Below are 13,270 nucleotides of genomic sequence, written 5' to 3' on the forward strand. Positions count from 1 at the left end.
TTCCCCCCCTCTCTTGAATACATGCCTTCCTTATCCTGTGCCTACCAGGCAAGCATGTATTAAATTTTCAAGATCTGGTTCAAATGTTACCTCCTCTCTGTAGCTTTTCCTAATTTCCTTACTTTAATGGCACCTGGGGATGCTGTTGCAATCATCTGATTTTAAGTCTTAGCCACCAAACTATGAGCTCCTCCAGGGCAAAGACTATAACTTTTTCGTCTATCACATGGGTTGAATGAATTCAATATTGCATTTTCTCTGAAGTTAGTTTTTCATTTACAATTTCCTTGGCATGAAAACTCAAAATCACAAGCACAAAGTAACCAGGAAACTCCTAGAACATTATTTATGGAAAAGTATAAAGAGAAAGGAACTCAAACAAAAGATAACAGTCCTTGGGACTTCCCTAGTGGTGCAGTGGTTAAGAATCCGCCTGCCAATGCAGGGGACACGGGTTCGAGCCCTGATCCGGGAAGATCCCACATGCTGCGGAGCAACTAAGCCCGTGTGCCACAACTACTGAGCCCATGTGCTGCAACTACTGAAGCCCGTGCACCTAGAGCCCGTGCTCCGCAACAAGAGAAGCCACCGCAATGAGAAGCCTGTGCACAGCAACGAAGAGTAGCCCCCGCTCACCACAACTAGAGAAAGCCTGTGCACAGCAACAAAGACCCAATGCAGCCAAAAATAAATAAATAAAATAAATAAACAAAAGATAACAGTCCTATGTGACTAGTAATAGTGATTAACATTCATGGTTTCAACTTCTCTCATGGTTTATTGGCAGGTTATTTATTTTATATTTCTTTAGCCAAAGTTGTGTAAGAGCACCTTTGCATTCAATCTGTTGTGAGGTGGGATCAGTGGGCTCTCTCATTATTTACTTCAGTTTTTGAAAAGGGAAAAAGTGTCTCACAGCATTTCAGATATATTTCTCATGGTCAAATGTTGATATAACTGAGCAATTTTAACTTCCAAGAACCCTATCTTCTCACAGTAATAAAAAAAATACAGTAATCAAAAACTCTTACCTTTTTGTCTTTTTAAAGAAAAGATGGCAAATAGTATTATTATAGCTTCATAGCCTATTGATGTATTCTGTCCTCAGAGGGTAATTTTGGGAAATATATTGTTAAAGGCCCTGCATCTGAATGCTGCAAGACTCTTCCTTTTCTGTGAGTATCTAATGTCTCTCTTACTCCCATTTCCCTTCTGCCTGGCCACAGCAGAATAAAACAAGTAGAGCCACAATATTTAGTCTAAGAATCCCCCCAAAACTGTTTCAAGATCTCATTCTCATTCCTCTATCTTAACTGATATGGCTTAACTGATCTATCAAACTCTCTCATAATTGGCATCAAAAACTTTGCTACATCAAAAACAGATTTTGATAATCTTGAACAGCTTCAAATAATTTTCCAGGAGTGAAAGTATCTGACCATTTTTGAAAAGAATTCTAAAACTTTCTACATAATTTAGATAAACTAACCAAGCAACTTCTTCGTGTTGGCCTGAGAAGGCTGCCCCATGTCCAAACTCATGGATTTCCTGGCTCGGGGACTGGTCTGGCCCGCAGGTGGATAGCTGGCTGCGAGGTACCCTTCAGAACCTTTGGGAGAGGACCATGGCTGATTCTCCTTTAGTGTCCTAAGAGATTAAAACAATTGAGAAGAATCAATAAACATGATGACAAATACAACCACTGCTGGCCCTTCTAATTGGCTACTATATTTCCCAATGGCAGCGGTCAAGTAATTTTAAAACTGTACTTTAAAGCTCGCTCTTTAGGGTACAAACTCTTAATCTATCCCCAGGAAGTATCCACTTTCTTGCCATGACATCTTATACACAGTAGGAGGTACTCAACAAATGCTCAACTGAACTGTACTGCATTGATTTTTTAATCAGGGAGAATCAAGTCTAAATAAGCAATTGTATCCCTGGTTTAAAAACCAAGGGGGAACACAGTCAAACTCCCTTTCTCCTTTTCATAACAAAAAAGGGCATATCTCAAAGAAATATAATCATAGGAATGACTGAAGAGTAAGACTACTGAAAGCCAAGTATGCCTGGAAAGCTTTTGCATACATTGTTAACATCTCAGCTGGAAATTGCTGAGGGCTTTTTATCAAAAAGTGGGATATTGATAAATTTAATGATATAAGCACTACAAATACAAGATTATTTCCCCATGTTCAACACTGTACCTAAAACTTAAAGGTATCTTTGTTTAACAGAAAATATAAAAAAACTCCAAATGATGCTATTTTCATGTAATTTCTCTATGTTTTAGTGAAAAATATACCACTCAAAGCAACATACAACAGGATATAATTTGATTATCTTAACATCTAAATCTTTACTATAGAAAACTTTTTAGTAACTTTAGTGTGATATGAGTAAATACAATAAATGTGTTGGCGTGTGTATCTTTTTACAAATCTGTATAGCTTAGTTTTCTATCATTAAGCATGTAATGTTGCTTATATTTCACATTGGGTTTTCCTAGGCCTTTTCCTAGGAATCTGATACTTTCAAGATCATCTCTTTTCATTATTCAATTGATTTGTGCTTAAAAAGAGGCAAACCAATGTTAACTAATTAGCACAATTAGAAGAACTTTCCTTCAACTAACACACATAAAATAGTGTACATTTATAAAATGCGTTCTGATTTACACACTCTTCCTAGGTTACCTTTAGAGTCCCTCCTATACTACCTTCTGGATTACTCTGCCCGCTTGCCTCCATTGGCATGGAATACTGAAACCTGATTGTAATTATGTAATTGTGGGAGAAGAAGTCCATTTACCTATAGCTAGGGTCACCGTGATGAATGGGATATGTATCCATAGGAATATTTTCCATTGAAATATCAGTAAGAAGAAGAGACTTTCTATGTTTTAGGCTACAGCGACTTCGAACCTCCTCAGACACTGTAAGTAAAGCTAAAAGGAAAAAGAAGGAAGATTTTAAAATTTAATAAATCACAAGTGTGACTTACATTAGGTTATACTTCTTGCAACCTCCTGAAGAGAATAATAGCTATTAAACATGAGAGTATGAAGTTTAAGGATATAAAACACTTAGGACAGACTTGTTTATGTTAAAGCGTTTACAGTCTGTTTTGGAAGACTGCATGTAAACATGAAACTTACAAAGAGAGTCAAATAGCACCTTATATTAGTCAAGTGCTTTAATAAACACTGGACCTCAACAAACACAAAATGTAGGCAGGGCAGGACTATAAGGTCCATTTCTTAGATAAAGAAAAATACTCTGAAATGTTAACTGATTTGCCCAAGGTCAAATAATTCAAACAAAAAAGTTGCCACACACTGAAGTCTGCTAAACTGGGAATCAGCACTTTCCAACAAACAACGATGTTCAAGAACTGTGTTATACATAAGTGCTAAGTGTTGTTGAGAGGAGAATCACAAATCAGGTAAGAGCAGATAGGGATGGTATAATGGAATGGTGGGGATGGGCAGACAGTCTAGGTAAAACAAAGGGCATCAGAAATGAATATTAAAGAAGCATAAAGGCACTTCGAGGAGACGGCAAGTAGATTAGCTTAAAATGGCCCATCCATTTGGAGAGGTAATAAAAAATGAGGCCTATGAAATTGGAGAAAGAGGACAGAATCAGGAGGGCTGCTTAAGGGCCCAGGATGCTAGGCTGAGGCTTTTAGATTTTATGACAGACAACAGGGAGCCACGTGGTGTCTTGAACCAAAGATGACTAAGGGAACACATTTCACACATTAATGCAAATTCTTTTATAAGGAAAAATGTTTTGGCAAAACTTTCCAAATTTTGACCAACACCACAGGACTGAACTGTGAGCTCTTTACCCTGCCAAGCAACCAGCGGAAGGACCCAGAGGTGTCTGTACCTTTTTCATGGTCCTTAGATATAACTGTGGTAAGATTAATTTTGTCTACTTTGTGTTTTTACCTGCCAAGTAAGCCACGCTCTGTGTATTCACCTCAAATTTGTCACAATTTCTATGTTTATTAACCAGAGTTAGTAGTGTATGCAAAATTCTGACTGTTCTTGCAACAATGGCAGGTGAAGGATGCCTGTATCCTACAAAAAAAACAAACAAACAAGAAGTTAATTCATTCTTTCAACAAGTATCTGTTGAATTCTTATTCTGTGACTAGCAACTTTGCAAGGAAAGGAAGTATGTAAGGGGAATAGCCATTTGGGAAGGTAAAATATATACATATGTTAATAGTTAATTAATTACATATAGGATTAAGCACCAAAAATGTATAGAATAGAATAATGTTCCCTGGAACTCAAAGGTACCTCAGGGAGAGGAAAATTAGAAGATGATGGTGTTTTCAGATCTTCTATTCCCTAAAGCAGCACAAGGAATTTTTAAAAACCTATTTAGTATAGTTTGCCTTAAGATATGCTTTGAAAATAGGGTTCTATCACTTAAATTTTTTTTTTTTTTTTTTTTTCCGTACGCGGGCCTCTCACTGTTGTGGCCTCTCCCGTTGCGGAGCACAGGCTCCGGACGCGCAGGCTCAGCGGCCATGGCTCAAGGCCCAGCCGCTCCGCGGCATGTGGGATCCTCCCAGACCGGGGCACGAACCCGTGTCCCCTGCATCGGCAGGTGGACTCTCAACCACTGCGCCACCAGGGAAGCCCTTAAATTTTTTTTTTAATTAAAGAAAAAAGCCTTATGATATAGGGAGTATAAGCTCTCAGAGCCCAAAGAATCCGGTTGATTAGAGGGTAAGCTTGATCTCTGGACAACTTTTAATCACTAATGCTACTCCATTTAAAATAGGGGATTTGTACATTGAAATTATTTGGTATTCTTTTAGAAATACAGAATAAACAAGCATTTTATCAGCCTAGTTGCAATCCATCTTCTTGGTATCCTGTAGTAAATGTAATATCTTTTGAGCAATGCCTATTCACTTTAGAGATTAAAACTGTCAATATTTTTTGCAGAAGTTTCATAAGGTGGTGAAATCAAATGTATACATTCACAATGGTAGGTGTATATATATATATTTGCTTAAAAACTGGAGGAACCTCTATGATCCCTCAAGCTTAACAATCATTTAAATTGATACAAAACTGCAGATTCAAGCTCTAGTTTGAGTCTCTAATTTTGGCCAAATCTAAAGCCAGCAACTCATGCCGGCTCCTTATCCCAGGCCATACTTTACACTGTTTTTGCTTCTGACTCACCCCATTTGCTGTTCCTGTTAACTGCAGTCTTGGGTCATGACTGCCCCACATTGATAAACCAAAACTAACACTCAGCGAAGTCACCAGTAGGGAGTAAAGTCAGGTGAGGGAGTGAACAAGCTGGCTCTGAGGAGGAGCTGGAGGTCGCTGCTGTAAGCAGTACAGAAATGCGGAGGTGGGAGGATGGGGCACCAGAAGCGTGAGGGTCTATGGTATGTGATAATCGGACTGATCAACAGTAAATTAGTAACAAGTTAAGAAAATCTGTGGTCAAATCTCTAACATAACATTTTCTAACATGAGTTACTCAAATAACATTTATTGATTTGCAGTCTATCTTATTTTGATAATCAAAAAGATACTTATCAATAAGTAGCATTAATTGATAAAACGGCTATTGGAAAGTACTTAGAAATTTTATAAGAATCAACTCCTTTGCTTTTTAAAGGAAATTTGATATGTGATGTGGAAATTAGGCTCTATTGAAATATATACTGAACAAAACAGAACTCAGTAAGACATACACTTGCATTTCAAGTGAGACACATGGGCCAAATTATTTCAAGCACTCAATCATTTCAGTTACTTCTGGCTTCTCAACACCATTTCATAAAAATATTCTGACATAAGGCCTCTCTACCTTTCAAGAGGTGTCCAACCAGTGCGAAGTTAAAGTTAGAGTTGAAATTGAGTCCAACAAAGTGATCCATTTGTTTGCAGTGCCATTCCAGAGGATTCCGGATCGCCATGAATACTTCCTCTGGACTCTATTAAAAAATAATCATGAGATGGTTGACGGGGTCCACACAGGAAGGCTCACTTATTGGTTTTTGTTTGTGTTCAACAGCTGTGACAAGGTAAATACTCCTTTCAGGTTGAGAGAAATTATTTTCAGGTGACTACAGAAAACCACAGAACATTTAAGGTACTGCAAATAATTCGTGCAAGATAGTTAAGCATACAAATGATACGGTGATGGAGGGTCAAACAGCTTTGATTTACAATGCAAAGTCAGTGACTGCCAGTTCCTATCCTGGTGACTTTTTAAAAACTAAAATTATTGTTATTTTCAATAAGACGATGCACTGAACTGTAGCTGGCACTTCGTGTACTATGATGACTGGAAATTCAACAGAATGAAGAGAGTTCATATTTACTGAGCGCCTGCTGTATAAAGTGTTAGATACATTATTGTATTGAAACCTTAAAGCAATTCTATGTAATAGGTATTAGCTCTACTTTACAGATTGACAGATTCATTCATTCATTCTTTTACTTATCAAATACTCATTATATGTTTTGATGTGCCAGGCATGGTTCTAGGCTCTGCAAGTAAGTCAGTGAACTAAACAGACAAAAACTACTCGCCCTCGTGGATGTGACATTCTAGTGTGGGAAAACAAGGAAGTTGAAACTCAAAAATACTGTGTAACTTGACCTCTAAATTAAGATTTTTTTAAAACTGGGGTATAGTTGCTTTACAGTGTTTTAGTTTCTGCTGTACAAGGAAGTGAATCAGCTATATGTATACATATATCCCCTCCCTCTTGGACCTCCCCACCCCCACCCCCACCCCCCCCATCTATGTTGAAACAGAGCATGGAGCTGAGGTCCCTGCACTATACAGCAGGTTCCCACCAGCTATCGGTTTTACATATGGCAGTGCACATACGTCAATGTTTCCTAAAGTGTGGTACCAGGAATACCTGCTTTAAAGTCACTGATGATGCTTGTTTAAAGGTGGAAAGTACTGGGTTCCATCTCAGAATCATGAGAGGTGATAAGGACCGGGAATTTGCATTTTTAAAAAAAGAAGCCCTGTGATTTCCTTATGCACAGAGATTTTTTTAAAGCAAAAACTGAAGGTATTTAGGGTCATGTTCAGGTCTGTCTAGATTTCTATCTCAAAGAAAGAAAAGCATGAGTCTATAAAATAAGTGTAGAGAGATGTTTCGAGCATTTTTTATAATAGAAAAGATGACAAACAAATCAAATGTTCATTAACGGGCAAATGGTTGAATAAACTGTGCTTCATGCATACTGTAAAATACTCTGCAGCCATGAGAAAGAATTATACACACACATACAAATGTATATATACACACACATTTATGTGTGTGTGCATATATACATGCTTAGAAAGATGTTCACTTTATGTTGTTAAATAAAAAAGCAAATTGCAGAATATCAAATATTACATAAAGTATTAACCTACTATATGTTCAATTTATATACATTTTTTCAGCTTTATTGAGGTATAACTGACAAATAAAATTGTAAGATATTTAAAGTGTGCAATGTGATGATTTGAACGATGAATATATACCCTTTCACATACATGTTGTGAAAGGATTCCCCGCATTAAGTTAATAAACACATCCATCACCTCACATATTCATATCCCATCCCCCTTTTTGGTGAGAACATTTAAGTTCTATTCTCTTAGCAAATTTCAATTATACACTACAGTGTTATCAACTACAGTCACCAGGTTATACAACAGATTCTCAGACCTTATTCATCGTTCATTCTGGTGACTTTTAACAGGCTTTATTATCTCTGATTCCTAGTATCCTGGGGCACTGGAGGCAATATTAGCTTCTGCTAATGGGCTATTCTGGCAATGAAAATGCCAAGGCAGATATTCCTAGACAAACACTTCACTTACGACTATTCTTATATTCACAGAAATGGCCAATAGCTAGCTATCTCTCTGACCACCACTGTCCCAAGACCACCCCAGAAAACGGCAATGGGGATTAGGAAAGAGAGGCTCTAGTCCCACATCAGATGTACAAACACGAACAAGTTACTTGACTTCTTTGTTCTTTTCTATCTTGTAAAATGGAGGTCTGACTGATAAACTTCAAGGTAGCTTCTACCTCTATAATTTTGTTTCCATACTTCCCAGAGCCCCAGCTGTTCTGGGTCTACATAAGACTGAACAAATAATTTTTAGATGAGGTACCTTCACACTTAAAACCATGCTCTGGTTCTGTTTCTTTCTACCCACAAGCTCTGTTAATTTAACTTCAAGCAAATCTCTTGTTATACACACACATCTATCTTAAAATTCCTCTCTTTTCTCCTAGACTCGTCCCATTTTTTTTCTCCAAAGACAAAAGGAATACAATTTCTTACTGTGATATTCCTTCCACTATCCTCTGTGAACCAAAATCCAACCTCAATCAAGGCTGATAAATGTTAAGAGGGGTGGTGATGGTATGTTTTAAAGTGGGATTAAGCAAACAAAAAACTAGTACAATTAAGTATCCAAAAGCTTCCTTTAGACTCTCCAAATTCCTTATCTGCTTCTAATTATACCTATTTTCCATTAAGTACCATAATTCAATAAAAGTAAGCTAATTTTCAGATTATTTCTTTGTGAAGTGAAATGGGGGTGGGGAAGGCTAACCTTTACCTTTGGGTTATGAAATTACAACTGAGTGTACAGTGCATTGGACAGCATAGGGCCTAGCATGGTAGCTATTATTATTACTATTTTTATACCTATTCTGTTTACTAATATTGAGCAAATACTGTTTTCTGCTATTTTTATATTAAAAACATGCAAAGTTTAAGCAGTTTTTATGAGCTGGTAAGGAACTATACTCATAATAAGTTGCATTACAGAAATTCATATTTAAGTTATGGACCTCTTCTGATTTTAAAAGATAACAAGAAAAGAGGGAGGAGCTCTAATGTGCTTGGCATTTAGGAATACCAAGTGGAAGCTTATTCACCTTGTCATTGAATATCCGGAGACTGTCTAAGGTGTGCAGGTTTTGTTCCAGAAGTGCGGTGCCTGCTGAATACAAGTTGACTTCATCGAGCTGCAGCACGGCCACAGCTACCCAAAAGAGGGCTTTATGCAGAGGGGAGTCCTGGCAAGGGAGACGCACTACAGGTTAGCAAGATGAACCACAAGCAGCCTCATCAAAACACACTGCAGTACAAAACAGATCATGTTATCCCACAAATTATGCATGTTTTCTCTTCTGGATAAGGTAAATATATCAGTAAGTTCTTCCTCTATTCCATGTGTGTAACTAAAGACACTGTTACCAGGCTGAGAACCTTGGCATCTCCTTTGATTGCTCCGTATTCTTGGATTCTAAAACCTGGTCACCAAGTTTTGTTGATGCTTCCAAAGTAGTCCCTTTTGTGCCTGTTTATTGCTAATAACACTGTGCCATGCCAACCTTCTTTATTCTAAATGCAGATTCTTTCTGCCTCCAGTTTCTCCCTGCTCCAATCCACTGTGCACACAACCGCCAGAATGACCTTCACCCTCACAGTGAAGACGAGAGAACCATTTTGTATACGTTAGGATTAGAATGTTTGTAGAACATATAACTCAATACCAGGAATATACAAGTATTTATTTCTCAGTAATCTCTCTGAAATCTGGCATATCTTTGTACTCAATTCACAGAATACAACTTCAGAGTTGGAAGATAATACTACGCCATCATCTAGTCCATTTTACTCATTTTATCAATGTGGAAACATGATGTCCAGATGTTAAATGATCTGCTTGAGGTCACAAAGCTGAGATGATCTCAGACCACCCTAAAACAGTGGCTAGGCTAGTATCATCTTACTCCTTTTAAACATTCCCTTCATCTAGCACCCAAACTTTTGATTATCAGGTATACTTTACCCAGCTTTACATTTCTTCACGATAATGGTCACCAATTAATATATCATGCATTTTAATTACTTTGTTTATTATCTAGCCACTCCTCAACTTCCACATTCACCCTAGAATGAAAGTTCCACGAAGGCGGATCATTTTATTGGCTTTGTTCAGTTGTATATCTCTAGTACCTAAAACAGTACTTGGCACATAGCAGATGCCCAATTATTACTTACTGGATAAAAGAATTAAGAATATATACCCATCTGTCCTTTAGCACTGATGAGACAACACACAGGCATTTGAGAACGTACTGCCCATACTTATTCTTCCTCTAACGTAAATACTTCAAACAACTAAATCTTAAGGCAGGAAGTTCTACTTTAACTATATCTTTCTTTGTAACTTCTCAATCCATCTTATTTTCTGAATTCTGAAAGAAAATAACATTTAGCACTGATACCCAAAATGAATGCACTCATTTTCTACACAGTAATTACCTTATTAAGAAGTGGTTGTAACTTGGTTAGTGCTATTACTGTAGCTTCTATCAGAACTTGACTGTTGTAAGTATCAGGTCCTTTTAAGCAACTCTCAAGCGCCTTTTAGGGAAACACAATTCTTTATTTTACTTTCATTGAAATAAAACATTAACTCCTAAACTGAATCTCAGAATTATTTCAGGAACAATTCCTTATTTAATAAGTGTGAGAATTATTTCCAGTGCTATGGTGGTTTTGGTAGCTAGCTCAAAGCACATTTAGGTTCTTATTTTAAAATATTTCTATATTATATTCTAATATAAGAAATCAGGCATTATTATAGGTAATTACAAATTATACAATTTTATATAAGGCTAGTCTTACCATCTAGTTAAATGCTTATAATAAAATATTAAGAGTATCTTCTACCAAAAGAAATACTTAATTTTCTTTTTAAGATATGTTCTCTAGAGAGAGGTTTCTTCACTTCAAAGAATTACAATAAAAAAATAATCAAAACCCATTTTTTAAAGATTCAATAAGCAACATACAAGATATTTTATGAAATTCAAATTTAAATGTCCCTTAGAAAAATTCAAGATATACTTTACAACCTGGGAGCAACCAACAGCTGGGAGGAGAGGGGGAGGTACCTTGCTGAGGATGCGGATAATCTGCTTTATCTGTCCATGAGACACCCGTTTGCTGATACAGCCGAAGACAACAAGGGCTCTTGGTTGCAGGGATGGATTATACTGGAACGCAAATCTGCAAGTTAAAGATCCGAAGAGCTTATGAAAACCTCTGTGTTTATATATATTAAATAATTAATTAAAATATTGATTATGCAATAGTATCTATCGTTTCAACAGTACATGTACTTTTGCAACTTAAATTTATTTGGGACATACCTTTGAGCTAGTTCTGTCCACTGGTCCAGCCACTTGCATGTTGGAATATCTCTCATACATGCCTAAAAAAAAGATACTCCGAATATATTTATGTATATAAATGTTTATAGAAACATTAAAAAATGTTTATTATAATGGCACTAAACAAGTGACATATATATTACCAATAAACACATTCCATGGGAGTGTTTTTATTTAAGCATTAAGTGCAAAACAGCAGAATAAACCAGTATTTCTTCTATACAGTACCACTGGATTTTTAAAAATGAGCTTAGTTTCTTATCATTTTGCCTTCTATACCTCCATGATCTCCAACAAAGCTTCTGTGACTGTTTCCAAGGATGTCAAAGCAAAAGTCTCCCTCTCATAGGAGCCAGGAGAGAATGACCTGTCCCGGTAGCTGGAGCGGAAGGCAATGACAGCAGCTGACTTGACTTTGCTAATGCCAAACAGCAGGTAAAATTTGGGTAATGAGAACTCTGTCAAACTGAGTCTCAAAACTTGCTTGGTCTCTTCTGTAAAAGAAAAAAGGAACAAGTAAAGACTTTAAAGATACTATTTTTTTAATTCTAAAGTACCATGTTTCATTTTGAATTCAGATAATTTGAATATCATATCAAAATTACATAACAATGCGCCCTAAACCAACCCTCTGGATGCGTGAGCTTAATGCTCATTACTTAACTCCCTTTATGTACAAATTTGTGCTAGTAAAGCAACACTGTCAATCAGTGCTGAGCCTTTAGCTTATGTGATAACTACTAGAGTCTACATGACAAACGTGCACAGAATATCTTCGCCATGGCTTGAGATGGAATGCAAGTAATTCATTCTTTTTCTTTTTGATTTGATTATATTTCATATCATTAACATAGGCTTGATTAAGCAGCTTGGTATTAAGGTACCGTAATAAATAATAAGGTAATCTATGCCAGTCAAGTGGTGTAAAATGGAGACAGGAACTGGTGAAACACAAATGGCTTTCCTGGAACTTACCACTAAAATGAAGCTGAGAACAAGTACACAGAGAGTGAATGATATTAATGACCAATCCATGTGTGGAAGCTCTAAGGGAGAGTGGCCCTGTGGCTACTAAGAAAGTAACGACGTGGAAGAGGTAGGGGAGATGAGCTGCCACATCCAGGGAATTGTTGAAGGACAGCATCAGCATGTAGCGGGCTAGAATAGCAATATCGTCCCACATAAGATGTTGCTCTAAAGTAGGAGTTGGAGATAAGCATGTCTTGTCAATTATTTTGCACATCCTTCCAATAACCTATAAAGAAGCAGAATTTTAAAAAACATGGGAGTTAAAAAGTTTTATTACAAAAAATTTCAGTTTAAAATGACTCGTTATAAAACAAAAGATCTCCTGATAATAAAAATAGACACATCAAGCCATAGCCCAGAAGGCAAAGGAAAAGGGATTACCTTGCTTGAAACCAATTTCACATTTCCAGAAGCCAAAGCTACAGCAGTATCTGCCATCACCTCAGCTTTTATTGATCCCAAGCCACCCGTTGCACTGGTTTTGATGAAACTGTCTAGGACAACATCAAGGAGGTCTGTAATCTAGTGGAAGAGGGAAAGATAACTTATGTTTTAGCCATTCTGCCAACTTAATTTTTAACTTAAAAATAGTTCAAGGAGTAGCCCAATCAACATGAAAATTCTATGTTACCTGAGGCCTCCAAAATACTAGACTTTATTTAGAGACCTGTCAATAAATATAATTTATCATAAAATATCCAGGAAAGGATGAGAATATTCCCTCAATTCCTTCAGAGACTGGCATTCAAAAATTTAAAATCTCTACATATATTATTTTCACTCTTTTTTTTTTTTTTACTATTTTATTTAATTAATTAATTTATTTGGCTGTGTTGGGTCTTTCGCTGCTGCGCACGGGCAGGCTTTCTCTAGTTGCGGTGAGCGGGGGCCACTCTTCGTTGCAGTGTGCGGGCTTCTCATTGCGGTGGCTTCTCTTGTTGTGGAGCACAGCATCTAGGTGCGCAGGCTCAGTAGT

General features: G+C 37.0%; 1 protein-coding gene across 9 annotated transcripts in view; it reads right to left on the bottom strand.

Moving 5' to 3' along the window:
• The window catches only part of NF1 (neurofibromin 1), a 245,310-nt gene that overhangs the window by 20,932 nt on the left and 211,108 nt on the right, over positions 1-13,270 (bottom strand). For all 9 annotated transcript variants that reach the window (XR_003437957.1, XR_003437956.1, XR_003437958.1 and 6 more), the window contains 11 exons: positions 12,676-12,816; positions 12,241-12,520; positions 11,545-11,759; positions 11,245-11,306; positions 10,987-11,101; positions 10,352-10,453; positions 8,956-9,096; positions 5,853-5,979; positions 3,956-4,087; positions 2,812-2,947; positions 1,490-1,647 (listed from right to left, as the gene is read on the bottom strand). Coding sequence is in view for 6 of the 9 variants with exons in the window: in XM_027130345.1 (XP_026986146.1) it covers positions 1,490-1,647; positions 2,812-2,947; positions 3,956-4,087; positions 5,853-5,979; positions 8,956-9,096; positions 10,352-10,453; positions 10,987-11,101; positions 11,245-11,306; positions 11,545-11,759; positions 12,241-12,520; positions 12,676-12,816 (1,609 nt within the window). In the remaining 3 variants the exon portion in view is untranslated. The remainder of the gene's footprint in view (positions 1-1,489; positions 1,648-2,811; positions 2,948-3,955; positions 4,088-5,852; positions 5,980-8,955; positions 9,097-10,351; positions 10,454-10,986; positions 11,102-11,244; positions 11,307-11,544; positions 11,760-12,240; positions 12,521-12,675; positions 12,817-13,270) is intronic.

This window comes from Aethalodelphis obliquidens, unplaced genomic scaffold (assembly GCF_003676395.1).
Source record: "Aethalodelphis obliquidens isolate GAN/ISIS:26980383/991018 unplaced genomic scaffold, ASM367639v1 scaffold38, whole genome shotgun sequence".
Lineage (NCBI taxonomy): Eukaryota > Metazoa > Chordata > Mammalia > Artiodactyla > Delphinidae > Aethalodelphis > Aethalodelphis obliquidens.